Source organism: Petromyzon marinus, chromosome 67 (genome assembly GCF_048934315.1).
Source record: "Petromyzon marinus isolate PM22_M1 ecotype Great Lakes invasive population chromosome 67, UKy_Petmar_22M1.pri1.0, whole genome shotgun sequence".
Taxonomy (NCBI): domain Eukaryota; kingdom Metazoa; phylum Chordata; class Hyperoartia; order Petromyzontiformes; family Petromyzontidae; genus Petromyzon; species Petromyzon marinus.
The window spans coordinates 4,328,198-4,349,256 of NC_133733.1; the positions used below are offsets into that span (position 1 = coordinate 4,328,198).

Here is a 21,059-nt window from a genome sequence, read left to right on the forward strand (position 1 = left end):
GCTGAGTCGACCTAGGCAAGGCCCAGGACCGGTTCACACGATCGTCACCGGGTGGAATCGATCTCGGGTCGCCGGGTTCAGAGCGCAGCGTAGCGCTGACCCTCTGCACCACCACACTTACAGAGAGAAAAGATCCCCCCGGTATAGCCTCAACAGACTGTTGGGGCAAGTGCTGTGATTAGCGAGTCGCACCTGCGAAGGCTACCGGCACTGTGGCACACAAAGGCAAAGATCCTCCGTGTAGCCTGAGCATGGGGCTGTTGGGGCGAATGCTGCTCGTAGCGAGCACGCCCGGCCGCCTTTGTCTCCCCACTTGCGATGGTTACACACCCCACCAGGTACTCAAACATCAGCCAGTCCGCCAGCGTTGGTCAAGCTCCGCTGATGAGACGCTGCATGTCAAAACCAGTCGTGACCACCCACAAACATCTGACAGTCCACCAGCATTGGTTCAGCTCTGCTGATGAGAGGCTGCATGTCAAAACCAGTCGTGACCACCCACAAACATCTGACAGTCCGCCAGCATTGGTTCAGCTCTGCTGATGAGAGGCTGCATGTCAAAACCAGTCGTGACCACCCACAAACATCTGACAGTCCACCAGCATTGGTTCAGCTCTGCTGATGAGAGGCTGCATGTCAAAACCAGTCGTGACCACCCACAAACATCTGACAGTCCACCAGCATTGGTTCAGCTCTGCTGATGAGAGGCTGCATGTCAAAACCAGTCGTGAGCACCCACAAACATCTGACAGTCCACCAGCATTGGTTCAGCTCTGCTGATGAGAGGCTGCATGTCAAAACCAGTCGTGAACACCCACAAAACATCAGCATCGGTCTGTGCAACCCAACCCAACACGAACCATAACCTCACCAAGCCCAACGCTAACCTTACATAACCCAACATTAACCCAAGCGAATCCAACACGAACCCGACATTAACCTGAACCCAAACCCTAACCTTGCATAGCCCAAAACCCCAACGAAAACCCAACCCACCACTCAACCGACCCTCTCGAACTCAACCCTACGCGAGCATGGCGGTGGTGGCGGTGGTGGTGGTGGCAGTGGTGGTGACGGTGGCGGTGGTGGTGGCGGTGGTGGTGGTGGTGGTGGTGGTGACGGTGGTGGCGACGGCGGCGGTGGTGGCAGTGGTGGTGGTGGTGGCAGTGGTGGTGGCGGCGGTGGTAATGGTGGTGGTGGCGGTGGTGATGATGGTGGTGGTGGCGGCAGTGATGGTGGTGGTGGTCGTGGCGGTGGCGGTGGTCGTGGCGGTGGTGGTGGCGGTGGTGATGATGGTGGTGGTGGCGGCAGCGGTGATGGTGGCGGTGGTGGCGGTGGTGGTGGTGGTGGTGGCGGCGGTGGCGGCGGTGGCGGGCGGCAGCGGTGGCGGTGACGGTGGTGGTGGTGGTGGTGGCAGTGGTGGTGACGGTGGCAGTGGTGGTGACGGTGGTGGTGGTGGTGGTGGCAGTGGTGGTGACGGTGGCGGTGGTGGTGGTGGTGGCAGTGGTGGTGGTGGTGGTGGCGACGGCGGCAGTGGCGTCTCTTCTCTAAATGCCAGCGGTGCTGCGCTTCCAAATCCACCGCCTCCCCCCAGCCCCCAGCCCCCGGCTCACTCTCCGCTCCCTTCCTCGCATCCAAATCGTCTCATTAACGTCATCGCGGGACCCCTCGCGCCACACTCCTCTCACTGTCTCGGCTCATCCGTCTTGCCCCGGTGACATTTCCACAGCCCCCCTCAACACCATCGCCCCCCCACACCCCCCCCCCCCCTGCACTAACGTTTGTCAGTGTGTGGGGGGGGGGGGAGGGGGGGTACGGTGGGTGGAAGTCGGGGGGAAGGTGGAGGGTGGTAGAGGAGGAAGTTGGTGGGGTGGGTTAGCGGTTTGGTGGCGTTGGTGGTGGCGGTGATGATAACGGTGATGACGATAGTGGTGGCGGTGATGATGGTGGTGGTGGCGGTGATGATAACGGTGGTGGTGTTGGTGGTGGCGGTGATGATGGTGGTGGTGGTGGTGGCGGTGATGACGGTGGTGGCGTTGGTGGTGGAGGTGATGATGGTGGTGGTGGTGGTGGCGGTGATGATGGTGGTGGTGGTGGTGGCGGTGATGATAACGGTGGTGGCGTTTGTGGTGGCGGTGATGATGGTGGTGGTAGCGGTGATGACGATGGTGGTGATGATGACGGTGGTGGCGTTGATGGCGGTGGTGGCGGCGGTGTTGGTGGTGGCAGTGATGACGGTGGTGGTGGCGTTGATGACGGAGGTGGTTGCGTTGGTGGTGGCGGTGATGACGGTGGTGGTGGCGGTGATGGCGGTGGTGGCGGTGGTGGTGGTAGCGGTGATGACGGTGGTGGTGGCGTTGGTGGTGGCGGTGGTGGCGTTGGTGGTGGCGGTGATGATGGTGGTGGTAGCGGTGATGACGATGGTGGTGGCGGTGGTGGTGGCGGTGATGACGGTGGTGGTGGTGGTGTTGGTGGTGGCGGTGATGACGGCTTATCAACATCATCATCACCACGGGGAAATGTATTGCACTTAGCCAAATTCTCTGAACGCCTGTTTTCTAAACAATCGCAGTGGGGGAGACAAAGGCGGCCGGGCGTGGATACTGGCCACCCACCCACCCACTCACTCACATCCACACCTGGAGTGACACAGTTAAGCCCACGACCTCCTGCGCACCAGGCGAGGTAGTCAACATCTCCTAGCCACCGTGATGATGATGATGATGATTATGGTGAGAGAGACACGCAAACTCCAAATAAACAGCAGCAGCAGCAGGCATCGTCAGGGTCCGTAATCAAAACCCACGACCTCCTGCGTACCAGGCGAGGTAGTCAACATCTCCTAGCCACCGTGATGATGATGATGATGAGAGAGACACGCAGACTACAAATATACAGCAGCAGCAGCAGGCATCGTCTGGTTCGTGATCAAACCGACGACCTCCTGCGTACCAGGCGAGGTGGTAAACATCTCCTAGCCACCGTGGCATCAGGGTTGAGATGGAACCCACGACCTCCTGCGTGCCAGGCGAGGTAGTCAACATCTCCGAGCCACTTAGCACAAACATCTGTTGAAGGCTCTACGGACGGTAAGGGGGCAGGGTGACGGGGGTGGTGGGAGGAGTGGGGAGGGGGGGTTAGTGGGGGTTAGTGGGGGGTAGTGGGGGGTAGTGGGGGGGTAGAGAATCTTTATCTTTGAATGCCAGCGGTCGTTGTACGCTGGCACATTTGCTTCACGATGGGGGCGCCCGTGCCTGGCGCTGCCGCCGCTGCCGCCGCTGCTGCTGCTACTCTGTCGATTCGTGTTCTGTCGCTGGTCGAATCAACGAATCATCGTTTTGACGGTGTGTGTGGGTGGTGTGTGGGTAGTGGTGTGTGGGTGGTGTGTGGGTGGTGTGTGGGGGATGTGTGGGTGGTGTGTGGGTGGTGTGCGTGGGTGGTGTGTGGGTGGTGTGTGGGTGGTGTGTGGGTGGTGCGTGGGTGGTGTGTGGGTGGTGTGTGGGTGGTGTGTGGGGGGTGTGTGGGGGGTGTGGGTGGTGCGTGTGGGTGGTGTGTGGGTGGTGCGTGGGTGGTGTGTGGGGGGAATGGGGGGTGTGGGGGGTGTGGGGGGAGGATCAAAGTGATTGTTAGCGCCGCGCCGCGTCGACAAAACGTTCACTCTGAGGGCCTCCAAACCCGCCACCTCCTCCACAGCCCTCCCCACCCTTCCCCACCCACCCACCCCTCCCCAGCCCTCCCCACGCACCCCTCCTCACCCCTCCCCACCCACCCACCCACCCCTCTCCACCCCTCCCCACCCCTCCCCACACCCCCCACCCCCCACTTCTCCTTTCGCGATTCCTTTCTTGTTTGCTGTGTCTCGAATTTGTATTTTTCAGCGTCGTTCAATTTGGCGAACGTCGCTTTCAAACGGGACATCAACGGGGAAGCGTGGAAGGGCCGAGGCACCCCCCACCCCCTCCTCGCCCGCCCCCCTCCTCCCATTGGTGCCCCCCCCCACTCCAGCCCCACTCCCCTTTCATCCCCCCCCCCCCCCCCCGGCGTCTCGGAGTGACAAAAACGCGAAGCCGGAGCCGCTGAGAATCTCGGATCCGCTCCGTGGTTTCCAGCCTCACAGTCACGGGGATTGCTACCGGGGTTTTTGGCTAACACAGAGGCCCATAGACTCACATCGAGACCCACTGACTCACACGCAGAGACCCCATAGACTCACGCAGAGACCCACAGACTCACATCGAGACCCATAGACTCACATCGAGATTCACAGACTCACATCGAGACTCACAGACTCACGTCGAGACCCATAGACTCACACAGAGACCAATAGACTCACACAGAGACCCACAGACTCACGCAGAGCCGCATAGACTCACATCGAGGCCCATAGACTCACACAGAGACCCATAGACTCACACAGAGACCCATAGACTCACATCGAGGCCCATAGACTCACACAGAGACCCATAGACTCACACAGAGACCCATAGACTCACATCGAGGCCCACAGACTCACACAGAGACCCATAGACTCACACAGAGACTCGTGACTCACACAGAGACCCATAGACTCACACAGAGTCCCATAGACTCAAACAGAGACCCATAGACTCACACAGAGACTCACAGCCTCACATCGAGACCCATAGACTCACACAGAGACGCATAGACTCACACAGAGACCCATAGACTCACACAGAGACTCACAGACTCACATCGAGACCCATAGACTCACTCAGAGACCCATAGACTCAGACAGAGACCCATAGACGCACACAGAGACTCACAGCCTCACATCGAGACCCATAGACTCACACAGAGACTCATAGACTCACACAGAGACCAACAGACTGTGCACAAAGTGGTGAACCGACCACTCAATCACCCACTCACTCATACATCCACCCTCTCGGGTTTGGTTTTCTTTTGAAAACGATGCAACCTAATTGGCTGGGGCAGAGGTAAGGAAGGGCTGCAGTGGTGGTGGTGGTGGTGTTGGCGTAGATTAAACTAAACGAAACTCTTTAATGTTGGCAATAGAGGCACTCGCTCTGAGCTACGTAGCTTTTTTTGTTCAAAGATCAGAATTTTCCTTTTCGACCGGAGGAGGAATCTGATGAGATTAAAAAAAAAGCTCTTTCCCCCACCCCCGCCGCCCCCCACAGATGTCCAGTAAGGAGGACAACGGCGTTAAGAAGGTTACAACGACAACAAACACACGCTCGAGAGTAGTTGCAAAGTACAAGAAATGTAACCAAATCACCCAAACACACGTTACAAATACAACACGAAACCATCCCCTCCGATCCTACCAGGCAAAGCCCCCCCCCTGAAACTATGAACTTATTTTTTTTCAGAAGCGACCTGGCCATCACAAATGATAGCTCAACAAAGTGGCTGATCGTCACGTGGACGTGCATAGCAGGAAAAAAAATATATATATCGAAATAATCTCAATCGACGTTGATTCTAAATGTGGAGGGGGAGACAAAATCCACGTGACCACGTGGAGAGAGAGAGAGCGAGAGACACCGCAGACTCCAAATATACAGCAGCAGCAGGCAGTGTCAGGGTCGGGATCGAACCCACGACCTCCTGTACACCAGGCGAGGTAGTCAACATCTCCTAGCCACCGTTATGATGACGAGAGGGAGAGAGAGACACGCAGACTCCAAATATACAGCAGCAGGCATCAGGGTCGGGATCGAACCCACAACCTCCTGCATAACAGGCGAGGTAGTCAACATCTCCCAGCCACCGTGGTGATGACGAGAGAGAGACACGCAGACTCCAAATATACAGCAGCAGGCATCAGGGTCGGAATCGAACCCACAACCTCCTGCATAACAGGCGAGGTAGTTAACATCTCCTAGCCACCGTGGTGATGATGATGATGAGAGAGACGCAGACTCCAAATATACAGCAGGCATCAGGGTCGGGATCGAACCCACAACCTCCTGCATACCAGGCGAGGTAGTCAACATCTCCTAGCCACCGTGGTGATGATGATGATGAGAGAGACGCAGACTCCAAATATACAGCAGGCATCAGGGTCGGGATCGAACCCACAACCTCCTGCATAACAGGCGAGGTAGTTAACATCTCCTAGCCACCGTGATGATGATAGAGACAAGCAAACTCCAAATATACAGCAGCAGGCAGTGTCAGGGTCGGGATCGAACCCACAACCTCCTGCATACCAGGCGAGGGAGTCAACATCTCCTAAGTGGTGACGGGGGTGGGGTGGTGTGAAGGAGGAGGGCGGAGGCGATGGGGGGGGGGAGGTGAGGGAGGAAGGGAGGGAGACAAGAGGAGGAAAAGGAAGAGGCAAGCGAGGGATGAGAGAGAGAGAGGGAGGGGTGGGGGAATCAGGGGGTGAGATCTTGGCCCGCCGTGGCCCAGCTGGGGAATTGGCAGGAAGCGATGGGATTAGAGGCGGTGGCCTTAAAAGGAGAGACACGTGGGGGGGGGGGGGGGCTGGTGGTGGTGGTGGTGTTGAGGGGGGCCAGTGGAGGTCACAGCTGCCGACAGTACAACCCGCGGGCAAGGACATGGCCCAAAGAAATCTGCGGAAGCCGCGGGCCAACAACAACCGCCCCCGACCCACCCCCTACTCAAACCCCACCTGCCAGGAGCCTAGCGAAGCCTCTCAGCAGAACCGTCTGGAACGTTCCACCCTTCTGATGTTCGGACGCCACTGAGAGCCTCGGTGCACCTTTTAAAAAACGCCGTCTCGAATCGGCGGCTCTTAAAGCCTGGGGTGCCAGGTCCCCTTCAACGGGCACGTTAAGTCGCAACAACTACTTTTGTTAAGAACCAGTGGTGTAGTGTAGTGTATAGTGTAGTGTCTAGTGTAATGTAAAGTGTGTGTATAGTGTAGTGTATGGAAGTGTATAGTGTAGTGTAGTCGTATATAGTGTAGTGTATAGCAGTGTATAGTAGCGTATAGTGTAGTGTTTCGTGTAGTGTATTGTAGTATATAGTGCAGTGTATAGTAGTGTATAGTGTTGTGTATAGTGTAGTGTCTAGTGTAATGTATAGTGTGTAGTGTATAGTGTAGTATATAGTGTAATGTATAGTGTAGTGTATAGTGTAGTGTATAGTGTAGTGTAGTTTATAGCAGTGTATAGTGTAGTGTATAGTGTAGTCTGTAGTGTATAGTATCGTGTATAGTGTAGTGTATAGTGTAGTGTATAGTAGTGTAGTGTACAGTGTATAGTAGTGTAGTGTATAGTGTAGTGTATAGTGTAGTTTATAGTAGTGTATAGTGTAGTGTATAGTGTAGTATATAGTGTAGTATAAAGTGAAGTGTATAGTAGTGTAGTGTATAGTGTAGTGTATATGTAATGTATAGTGTGTATAGTGTAGTGTATAATGTAATGTATAGTGTAGTGCATAATGTAATGTATAGTGTGTATATAGTGTAGTGTATAATGTAATGTACAGCGTGTATAGTGTAGTGTATAATGTAATGTATAGTGTGTATATAGTGTAGTGTATAATGTAATGTATAGTGTGTATATAGTGTAGTGTATAATGTAATGTATAGTGTGTATATAGTGTAGTGTATAATGTAATGTATAGTGTGTATATAGTGTAGTGTATAATGTAATGTATAGTGTGTATATAGTGTAGTGTATAATGTAATGTATAGTGTGTATATAGTGTAGTGTATAATGTAGTGTATAGTGTGTATATAGTGTAGTGTATAATGTAATGTATAGTGTGTAGTGTAGTGTATAATGTAATGTATAGTGTGTATATAATGTAGTGTATAATGTAATGTATAGTGTGTATATAGTGTAGTGTATAATGTAATGTATAGTGTGTATATAGTGTAGTGTATAATGTAATGTATAGTGTGTATATAGTGTAGTGTATAATGTAATGTATAGTGTATATAGTGTAGTGTATAATGTAGTGTATAGTGTGTATATAGTGTAGTGTATAATGTAATGTATAGTGTGTAGTGTAGTGTATAATGTAATGTATAGTGTGTATATAGTGTAGTGTATAATGTAATGTATAGTCTGTATATAGTGTAGTGTATAATGTAATGTATAGTGTGTATATAGTGTAGTGTATAATGTAATGTATAGTGTGTATATAGTGTAGTGTATAATGTAATGTATAGTCTGTATATAGTGGTGTATAGTGCAGTGCATAGCAGTGGTCTAGATTGACAAACTCCCTTCTTTAGAACTCCCCCCCCCCCCCAATGCTGCCTCCACCCGCAACGGCTGCCTACGTACGGTACTAAAGAAGTCCACACCAGGCACGTGACGGGAACCGGTCCTAGGCATTTGCCACCGATGTTGGCCCTGAGCGGGAATCGAACTCGGATCATGGAGGGTTGTGCACGCCCCCGCAAAGACGCACACAAAACCCTAGAGGAACAACGCGCAAACTCAAGGCAACGGGTGTGTGTGTGTCTGTGTTTGCCTGTTTGTGTGTGTTTGTGTGTGTGTGTCTGTGTGTCTGTGAGCGTGTGTCTGTGTGAGTGTGTGTGGGGAGCGGCAGTGTAGCGGTTAGCGCTACGCTGCGCTATGAACCCCGCGACCCGGGTTCGATTCCCGCTCACGGCCAACACCGGTGACGATTATCTGAACCGGTGCCGGGGCTCCCCTACGTCGACTCAGCCTCAAATGGGTACCTGGTGCGATGTGTAAGCACCGTCACTGGGGAGACAAAGGCGGCCGGGTGTGGTGTTGGCCACCCACCCCCTCGTGTGCCGTGCCGGCCTTCATAGGTGCTCGCTAAGAGCACTTGCCCCTACAGTCTGTTAAGGCTAAATGGGGGATCTTTGTCTATGTTTTGTCTGTGTGTGTGTCTGTGTTTGTGGGGAGCGGTGGTGTAGCGGTTAGCGCTACGCTGCGCTACAAATCCGGCGACCCGGGTTCGATTCCCGCTCACGGCCAACACCGGTGACGATTATCTGACCCGGTCCTGGGCCTCCCTTAGGTCGACTGAGCCACAAATGAGTACCTGGTGTAGCGGTGGTGTAGTAAACATCACCACTGGGGAGACAAAGGCGGCCGAGCGTGGTGCTGGCCACCCACCCCCTCGTGTGCCACCGTGCCGGCCTTCGTAGGTGCACGCTAACAGCACTTGCCCCTACAAGCTACACGGGGGATCTTTGATACACGTGTGTGTTTGTGTGTGCGTACGTGTACGTGTGATGATTGTGGAGCCTCAAAGGATCGAGGAAGTATCCACCCCCTGTGAGTGAACCGCTAGCCCAGTGTGCTGACCCATTACGAGCGGACGAGCGGGTGGGCGAGCGGACGAGCGAGTGGACGAGTGGACGAGCGAGCGAGCGGAGAAGCGGACGAGCGAGCGAGCGAGCGGACGAGCGAGCGAACGGATGAGTGGGCGAGCGAGCGAGCGGACGAGCGAGCAAGCGGATGAGCGGGCGGACGAGCGGACGAGCGAGCGATCGGATGAGCGAGCGAGCGGAGGAGCGAGTGATCGGATGAGTGAGCGAGCGGAGGAGCGAGTGATCAGATGAGTGAGCGAGCGGATCGGATGAGTGAGCGAGCGGAGGAGCGAGTGATCAGATGAGTGAGCGAGCGGATCGGATGAGTGAGCGAGCGGAGGAGCGAGTGATCGGATGAGCGAGCGAGCGGAGGAGCGAGTGATCGGATGAGCGAGCGAGCGGAGGAGCGAGTGATCGGATGAGCGAGCGAGCGGAGGAGCGAGCCAGCGAGCGACCGAGATAGCAGAGGAGCGGACGAGCGAGCGGATGAGCTAGCGAGCAAACAAGAGAGCGGACGAGCGAGTCAGCTAGCGGACGAGCGGACGAGCGGGCGAGCGAGCTAGCGAGCAAGAGAGCGGACGAGCGAGCGGGTCAGCGATCGAGCTAGCGGACGAGCGGACCAGCGAGCGAGCGAGACAGCGGGCGGACGTCTTGTTTGGAGAAATAACACCGACACACAAGCCCCCACCACCGCCACCGCCGCCGCTTCTCATCGTTCCCACAAAACGTCTCGGGCCTTCAAGTCGGTGCCGCTATGTTTGAAGTTTCGCCGATGCGATGTATTTATTTTGTTGGGAATGGGGTCGGAGGGGGGGGGGGCAAGAGGAAGGAGTGAGGGGGGGAGGGGGTGTGCTCTGGTTATTATTTCAATACTTAAAATATTTTTTCAGGGTGATATTCCAGAAGAGTCATCACCAGTGGGAAGGCATTTGCCGCCCCGTACGCACACGCATGTCGCACGCATGTCGTAGCTATGTTGTACGTGTGTTGGGGGGGTTAGTTCGAGTGAGCATGAATCCGTCGCGGCCAGTATGGGAAGGTTTCGGGAGGAATGGTGATCATTCCAGGACTGTCATTGTAAATGTTGCAATGGATTAACGCGCCTACACACAACCAGTTAGTGCTGTACTAGTATACTACACAATACACTACACTATACACTACACTATAATACACTACACTATAATACACTACACTATACACTACACTATACACTACACTATACACTACACTATACACTATAATACACTACACTATACACTAAACTATACACTACAATACACTACACTATACACTACACTATACACTATAATACACTACACTATACAATACACTATAATACACTACACCATACACTACACTATACAATATACACTACACTATACACTATAATACACTATACACTATATACTACACTATACACTACACTATACACTATACTACACTACACTATACTACACTACACACTACACTATATACTACACTACACTATACACTACACTATACACTATACTACACTATACACTACACTATGCACTACATCGTTCCCAGCAGCAGCACTCCAACCACCCCCACACCCACCCCAACTACTCCCACCCACTCCACCCCACCCCAACCACCCTACCCCAACTACCCCAACCACCCCCACCCACTCCACCCCACTCCACCCACTCCACCCACCCCACTCACCCCACCCCAAACACCCCCACCCAATCCAAAAACCACCCTACCCACCACAACAACCCCCACCAGCTCCACCCCACCCACCCCAAACCCCCACCCAACCTCCACCCCCACCCACCCCACCAACTCCACCACCACCCACCCCAACCCCCACCCCACACCCCACCACCCACCCACCCACCCACCACACCCCCACCCACAACACCCACCCTACCCACCCCAACACCCCCACCCACAACACCCACCCCACCCACCCACCCCCACCCAACCTCCACCCCCACCCACCCCACCAACTCCACCCCACCCTACCCACCCCAAACACCCCCACCCACAACACCCACCCCACCCTACTCACCCCAAACACCCCCACCCACAACACCCACCCCAAACACCCCCACCCACAAAACCCACCCCTGCCACTCCACCCACCCCACCCACCCCAAACACCCCCACCCACAACACCCACCCCCACCCACAACACCCACCCTACCCACCCCAAACACCCCCACCCACAACACCCACCCCACCCACCCAAACCCCCACCCAACCTCCACCCCCACCCACCCCACCAACTCCACCCCACCCCAAACACCCCCACCCACAACACCCACCCCCACCCACAACACCCACCCTACCCACCCCAAACACCCCCACCCACAACACCCACCCTACCCACCCCAAACACCCCCACCCACAACACCCACCCCACCCACCCCAAACACCCCCACCCACAACACCCACCCTACCCACCCCAAACACCCCCACCCACAACACCCACCCCCACCCACAACACCCACCCTACCCACCCCAAACACCCCCACCCACAACACCCACCCTACCCACCCCAAACACCCCCACCCACAACACCCACCCCACCCACCCCAAACACCCCCACCCACAACACCCACCCTACCCACCCCAAACACCCCCACCCACAACACCCACCCTACCCACCCCAAACACCCCCACCCACAACACCCACCCTACCCACCCCAAACACCCCCACCCACAACACCCACCCCACCCACCCCAAACACCCCCACCCACAACACCCACCCCAGCCACCCCAAACACCCCCACCCACAACACCCACCCCACCCACCCCAAACACCCCCACCCACAACACCCACCCTACCCACCCCCACCCACAACACCCACCCTACCCACCCCAAACACCCCCACCCACTCCACCCACCCCACCCACCCCAAACACCCCCACCCACCCCACCCACCCCACCCATCCCACCCAATTCACACGGACACACCGAGACAATTAATTGTCATGCTGCTGATGCCATCAGCGTAACGAGGAGGCGTTAATTAATGCACGCGCATGTGTCAGTGCAAAGACAAAGGTCCCCCGTGTAGCCTGTAACAGACTTCAGGGGCAAGTGCTGCTAGCGAGCAGCACCTACGAAGGCCAGAACGGCACACGAGCGGGTGGGTGGCCAGCACCACGCCCGACCGCCTTTGTCTCCCCCAGTGGCGATGCTTACTACACACACCGCTACGCCAGCTACTCATTTGAGGCTGAGTCGACCTAGGGGAGGCCCGGGACCGGTTCAGATAATCGTCACCCGTGGTGTTGGTGGCCGCGAGCGGGAATCGAACCCGGGTCGCCGGGTTCGTAGCGCGGCGTAGCGCTAACCGCTGCACCACCGCTCCCCCACCACCACCACCACCGTCACCACCGTCACCACCACCACCACCACCGTCACCACCGTCACCACCGTCACCACCACCGCCACCACCGTCACCACCGTCACCACCACCACCACCGTCACCACCGTCACCACCACCACCGTCACCACCACCACCACCACCGTCACCACCGTCACCACCGTCACCACCACCACCACCACCGTCACCACCGTCACCACCGTCACCACCACCACCACCACCGCCACCACCGTCACCACCGTCACCACCACCACCACCGTCACCACCGTCACCACCGTCACCACCACCACCGTCACCACCACCACCACCACCACCGTCACCACCGTCACCACCACCACCGTCACCACCACCACCACCACCACCGTCACCACCACCGCCACCGCCGCCGGCACCGAGCGATACGACGCCGCGCAGAGTGCCGCCGAATGCACAAAGCGCCACGTCCACCGAATCACCGGCAGAACGTGCCACGCCGGCGACGACCTCCTCGGCATTTCCCGCCCCCCCCCCTCCCGCCCCCCGCCCCCCCCCCCCCCGCCCGCCCGCACCGTCGCCGGCGGAGAGGCCACCGGATCGGCGAACGCCGTGGTGTGGGGGGGGGGGGGGGGGGGGGGGGGGGGTGGGCCCAAGTCACCGCGCACGCCGGAGCCGGCTGCCGATGTGGGCCGCTCTGACTGGCCCGTCAGGGGCCCACGGCCGCGGTGGGGGGGGGAGGGCCCCGTGCCGAAGGTGACGAGGCCCATCGGGTGCCGGGGGGACCCTCCGACTCCCACCGTGGCTACCGTCCAACCGGCGTTGCCGTGTCGGCGGAGCCACGCTTGCTCGATTGACGGGCTCCCACGAGGATCGGTGCTCCACCACCATCACCGTCAGCAGCGTCACCACCAAAATCACCACCAGCACCACCACCACCATCACCAGCATCACCATCATCACCAGCATCACCAGCATCACCACCGCCACCGCCGCCACCGCCACCGCCGCCACTGCCACCACCGCCACCACCACCACCACCACCACCACCGCCACCACCACCGCCACCACCACCACCACCACCGCCACCACCACCGCCACCACCACCACCACCACCGCCACCGCCACCACCGCCACCACCGCCACCACCGCCACCACCGCCACCGCCGCCACCACCACCACCGCCACCACCACCACCACCACCACCGCCACCGCCACCGCCACCACCGCCACCACCGCCACCACCGCCACCACCACCGCCACCACCACCACCACCAACCACTACCGCCACCATCACCACCACCACCACCAACCACCACCACCACCACCAACCACCACCACCACCAACCACCACCACCATCAACCACCACCACCATCACCACCACCACCACCGCCACCACCACCACCACCACCACCACCACCAACCACCGCGAGCGCTCACCTCGGCGCCGTCGCTGCGGAACGCCTCGTGGGTTCGCCGCAGCAGCGCCAGCAGCCCCTCGTGCTCCCGCAGGAGGCGTCCGAGGGCGGCGTCGCGACGGCGCCGCTGCTCCGGCACAAACTCCCCCGCCGAGAAGACTCGCCGGTTCCGGCGGCCGTGCCCCTCCACCTCCACCACCTCCTCCACCTCCTCCACCTCCTCCTCCACCTCCTCCTCGTCGTGGTCGTCGATGCGCAGCAGCAGCGTCTCGCTCATCCGCCGGCACCCGCGTGCGATCTCGGAGCTCGCCGCCTTGAAGGAGTCCACCAGCATCTGCACCTACACACGGTGGGGTGGTGGTGGGTGGGTGGTGGTGGTGGTGGTGGTGAGGAGGCTCGGGTTCGTACGTTACGCGCTGCGCTGTAACCTGTACATTACACTATACACTACACTATACACTACGCTGTAACCTGTACAACATGCACTACACACTACACTATACACTACGCTGTAACCTGTACACCATGCACTACACTATACACTACACTATACATTCATAATAAAGGTTCTTGGGTTAGATCGCGTTTATTTATAAATGTGTCGCAACCCTCCACCACCCGACACGGCCAATCAGCAAAAAGTGTCACGTTGACAAAGACAAATAATTCACTACTTCAGCCCACCGGTGTGTTGAAGAGCTAATCCACATTTACAGTTTGAGTACAGCTCTTCAACACACCGGTGGGCTGAAGTAGTGAATTATTTGTCTTTGTCAACGTGACACTTTTTGCTGATTGGCCGTGTCGGGTGGTGGAGGGTTGCGACACATTTATAAATAAACGCGATCTAACCCAAGAACCTTTATTATGAATAATATTGGTCGCGAAAGCCTACGTGTTAAACTGACTACACTATACACTACACTATACACTACACTATACACTACACTATGCACTACGCCATGCACTACGCTGTAACCTGTACACTACACTATACACTACGCTGTAACCTGTACACCATGCACTACGCTGTACACTACGCCATACACTACGCCATGCACTACGTTGTACACTACGCCATACACTACACTGTACCCTGTACACTACACTATACACTACGCTGTAACCTGTACACCATGCACTACGCTGTACACTACGCCATACACTACACTATACACTACGCCATACACTACGCTGTAACCTGTACACCATGCACTACACTATACACTACACTATACACTACACTATACACTACACTATGCACTACGCCATGCACTACGCTGTACCCTGTACACTACACTATACACTACGCTGTAACCTGTACACCATGCACTACACTATACACTACACTATACACTACACTATACACTACACTATACACTACACTATGCACTACGCCATGCACTACGCTGTAACCTGTACACTACACTATACACTACGCTGTAACCTGTACACCATGCACTACGCTGTACACTACGCCATACACTACGCCATGCACTACGTTGTACACTACGCCATACACTACACTGTACCCTGTACACTACACTATACACTACGCTGTAACCTGTACACCATGCACTACGCTGTACACTACGCCATACACTACACTATACACTACGCCATACACTACGCTGTAACCTGTACACCATGCACTACACTATACACTACACTATACACTACACTATACACTACACTATACACTACACTATACACTACGCCATGCACTACGCTGTACCCTGTACACTACACTATACACTACGCTGTAACCTGTACACCATGCACTACGCTGTACACTACGCCATACACTACACTATACACTACACTATACACTACACTATACACTACGCCATGCACTACGTTGTACACTACATCATACACTACACTATACACTACGCCATACACTACACTGTACCCTGTACACTACGCCATGCACTACACTGTACCCTGTACACTACACCATACACTACACTATATACTACACCATACACTACGCTGTAACCTGTACACCATGCACTACGCCATACACTACACTATACACTACACCATACACTACACTATACACTACACTATGCACTACGCCATGCACTACGCTGTACACTACGCCAGACACTACTCTATACACTACACTATACACTACACTATACACTATAAACTACACTAAACACTACACTATACACTACGCCATACACTACACTATACACTACGACATGCACTACACTATACACTACGCCGTGCACTACGCTGTACACTACGCCATACACTGCACTATACACTACACCATGCGCTACACTGTACACTACGCCATACACTACACTATAAACTACACTAAACACTACACTATACACTACGCCATGCACTACAATATACACTACGCCATACACTACACTATACACTACGCCATGCACTACACTATACACTACGCCATACACTACTCTATACACTACACTATACACTACACTATACACTACGCCATGCACTACACTATACACTACGCCATGCACTACGCTGTACAATATGCCATACACTACACTATACACTACGCCAGACACTACTCTATACACTACACTATACACTGTGCACTACGCTACGTTATACACTGCACCAAACACTACACGATGCACTACACTATACACTACGCCATACACTACACTAAACACTACACCATACTACACAATAAACTATACACTACACTATATACTACACACTATATACTACGCATTATACACGACACTATATACTACACGCTATACAATACCCTATACACTACACCATCCAGTATACACTACACACTATACAATACCCCATACACTACATACTTTACAATACCCGATACACTACACCATCCATTAAACACTACGAACTATGCAATACCCTATACACTACACACTACGCAATACCCTAAACACTACACAATATACATTACACACTATACAATACCCTATACACTACACCATCTATAAAACACTACAAACTATGCAATACCGTATACACTACACACTATACAACATAATATGCACAACACTATACACTACACATTATACAATTACCTATACACCGCACACTATACAATACACTGCACACTATAAAATACCCTATACACAACACCACCCATTATACACTACACATTATACAATACCCTATACACTACGCACTGTATACTACACATTATACAATGCCATATACACTACACAGTACAGGAGATTATGCAACTTTTAAGACCATTGCCCGTGTCTCGTGTACATGCCCATACAACGCGTTTTGAATCGACAAACAGAGGTATGGAACGTAACCCGTTCCTAAGCAGAGCAGTCACCTATATCGTGGCAAAGGATCTCCCCTGCCACTGACAGAAGGGAGATACCACGTTGGCTTCAACAGCCTGTTCCGTCACCTTTTGCGATGGGCGGGGTTGGCTACGCACGGTGCGAAAGACGTTCAGCTCACATGACATAGATAACTGCAGACTCTGAGATCCACAGGCTCACTCACACAGAGACCCACAGACTCGCACAGAGACCCACAGACTCGCACAGAGACCCACAGACTCGCACAGAGACCCACAGACTCGCACAGAGACCCACAGACTCGCACAGAGACCCACAGACTCGCACAGAGACCCACAGACTCGCACAGAGACCCACAGACTCGCACAGAGACCCACAGACTCGCACAGAGACCCACAGACTCGCACAGAGACCCACAGACTCGCACAGAGACCCACAGACTCGCACAGAGACCCACAGACTCGCACAGAGACCCACAGACTCGCACAGAGACCCACAGACTCGCACAGAGACCCACAGACTCACACAGATACCTACAGACTCACACAGAGGCCCAGATACTCACACAGAGACCCACAGACTCACGCAGTGACCCACAGATTCACACAGAGACACACAAACTCACACAAAGACCCACAGATTCACACAGAGGCCTACAGACTCACACAGTGACCCATAGACTCGCACAGAGACCCACAGACTCGCACAGAGACCCACAGACTCACACAGAGACCCACAGACTCGCACAGAGACCCACAGACTCGCACACACCCGCTGGGTCTGCCCCGTGATCTCCTGTCAGCGGCGAGCCTTCGACACTTGACGTGGCGTCGAAAGTGCACCAAGCCTGGCACCGGTGCCCTGGCGACGTCACCGTCACTTAGTGGCGAATGGCGGGTAGTGTAGCGATCTACCGCTACCCTAGGCCGACTCAGCCTCGAGCGAGTAGCTGGTGTAGCGGTGCGTAGTGAACAGGATCGGCCTCTGTGGAGGAGGCTCGTGAAGGACGCTGCTACTGGGCAGTTGGAGGCAGTCGCCCTCCAACAACAACGGAGGGCGGAGGAGCGACGCTCACAACAACGAGCGGAGCGCCGGGTGGCTAAAGCACAGCAGGTTGGCACAGTAGGGGGTACAGGTGGTGCATCAGCCAGTCATCTCGGTCATCTTAGTCAGTTGACCCGTGGCACCTGGGTCTGCCCCTTGACCTCCTGCCAGCGGGCGTTCGACACTTCACGTGGCCTCAAGGTGCACATGGCCTGGCACAAGCGTCGTGGTGACGTCACCGCCACTTAGTGGCGAATGGCGGTTGTTGTTGTTGTTGTGTGTGCACGTGTGTGTGTGCACATGTGTGTGCGCGTGTGTGCGTGTGGGTGTGCACGTGTGTGCGTGTGCCGTCATTGGTGCTGACCCTCGCTAACAGCACTTGCCCCAGCAGTCTGTTGAAGGCTACACGGGTGAGCTTTGCCTGTGCGTGCGCGTGCGTGCGCGTGTTGGCAGAATCACGCGGCCCTGCGACAAAATCCCGCAAACCCCCTCTCTGTGTACCCCCTCTGTGTACCCTACCAGCCCTACCCCCTGTTTGTGTACCCCCTCTGTGTACCCTACCAGTCCTACCCCCTGTTTGTGTACCCCCTCTGTGTACCCTACCAGCCTTACCCGCTCTCTGTGTACCCCCTCTGTGTACCCTACCAGCCGTACCCTCTCTCTGTGTACCCCCTCTGTGTACCCTACCAGCCTTACCCCCTCTCTGTGTACCCCCTCTGTGTACCCTACCAGCCTTACCCCCTCTCTGTGTACCCCCTCTGTGTACCCTACCAGTCCTACCCCCTCTCTGTGTACCCCCTCTGTGTACCCTACCAGCCCTACCCCCTGTCTGTGTACCCCCTCTGTGTACCCTACCAGCCCTACCCCCTGTTTGTGTACCCCCTCTGTGTACCCTACCAGTCCTACCCCCTGTTTGTGTACCCCCTCTGTGTACCCTACCAGCCTTACCCCCTCTCTGTGTACCCCCTGTGTACCCTACCAGTCCTACCCCCTGTCTGTGTACCCCCTCTGTCTACCCTACCAGTCCTACCCCCTGTTTGTGTACCCCCTCTGTGTACCCTACCAGCCCTACCCCCTCTCTGTGTACCCCCTCTGTCTACCCTACCAGTCCTACCCCCTGTCTGTGTACCCCCTCTGTGTACCCTACCAGTCCTACCCCCTGTCTGTGTACCCCCTCAGTGTACCCTACCAGCCTTACCCCCTGTCTGTGTACCCCCTCTGTGTACCCTACCAGTCCTACCCCCTGTTTGTGTACCCCCTCTGTGTACCCTACCAGCCCTACCCCCTCTCTGTGTACCCCCTCTGTCTACCCTACCAGTCCTACCCCCTGTCTGTGTACCCCCTCTGTGTACCCTACCAGTCCTACCCCCTGTCTGTGTACCCCCTCAGTGTACCCTACCAGCCTTACCCCCTCTCTGTGTACCCCCTCTGTGTACCATACCAGTCCTACCCCCTCTCTGTGTACCCCCTCTGTGTACCCTACCAGCCCTACCCCCTGTCTGTGTACCCCCTCTGTGTACCCTACCAGCCCTACCCCCTGTTTGTGTACCCCCTCTGTGTACCCTACCAGCCTTACCCCCTCTCTGTGTACCCCCTCTGTGTACCCTACCAGCCGTACCCTCTCTCTGTGTACCCCCTCTGTGTACCCTACCAGCCCTACCCCTCTCTCTGTGTACCCTACCAGCCTTACCCCCTCTCTGTGTACCCCCTCTGTGTACCATACCAGCCCTACCCCCTGTCTGTGTACCCCCTCTGTGTACCCTACCAGCCCTACCCCCTGTTTGTGTACCCCCTCTGTCTACCCTACCAGCCCTACCCCCTGTTTGTGTACCCCCTCTGTCTACCCTACCAGCCCTACCCCCTCTCTGTGTACCCCCTCTGTGTACCCTACCAGCCTTACCCCCTCTCTGTGTACCCCCTCTGTGTACCATACCAGTCCTACCCCTTGTCTGTGTACCCCCTCCGTGTACCCTACCAGCAACGTCCAGTATCAGAACCGTTCAGGACCTTCCCTAGGTCGACTCAGCCGAAAAAAAACAGCAATGATAACTTGGTGCAGCGTGTAACGGATTAGCGCCCGGTGGAGACAAAGGCGGCCGGGATTTTCGTGGGGTTCCGGTCACACGGATCCCCTTGGCGTAGCGGTGTGTGTAGCAGTTAAACACCGCCACTGGGGGAGACAAAGGCGGCCGGGCGTGGTGCTGGCCACCCACCCCATCGTGTGCCACAGCTTTCGTCGGTGCGACCTGCTGACGGCACTTGCCCCAACAGTCTGTTGAGGCTATACGGGGGATCTTTGTCTCTCTCTCTCTCTCACACACACGGAGCCAGCATTAATGTTATATTATTAACTTTGCTGTGTATTAATTTACATGCTGATCACTTAAGCACTGTTCGGAAACGCGCCTGAAAGCCTTTCTTTAAAAAGGTACAGAGAGTGAAGCAATAAACCTGGCGACCTTATCCCCTCCCTCCCCATCTCTCCTCTCTCCCCATCTCTCCCCATCTCCCCTCCCTCCCCATCTCTCCTCTCTCCCCATCTCCCCATCTCTCCCCATCTCTCCTCTCTCCCCATCTCTCCTCTCTCCCCATCTCCCCCTCTCTCCCCATCTCCCCGCCCTCTCCAACTCTCCTCTCTCCCCATCTCTCCCCATCTCCCCTCCCTCCCCATCTCTCCTCTCTCCCCCTCTCTCCCCATCTCTCCCCATCTCCCCTCCCTCTCC

The 21,059-nt window shown here is 55.5% G+C and overlaps 1 protein-coding gene across 1 annotated transcript in view; it reads right to left on the reverse strand.

Moving 5' to 3' along the window:
• Positions 1 to 21,059, reverse strand: part of LOC142906581 (dynein axonemal heavy chain 2-like) — a 331,951-nt gene that overhangs the window by 175,453 nt on the left and 135,439 nt on the right. The window contains exon 5 of the mRNA XM_076054727.1: positions 14,031 to 14,348. Coding sequence (XP_075910842.1) covers positions 14,031 to 14,348 — 318 coding nt within the window. The remainder of the gene's footprint in view (positions 1 to 14,030; positions 14,349 to 21,059) is intronic.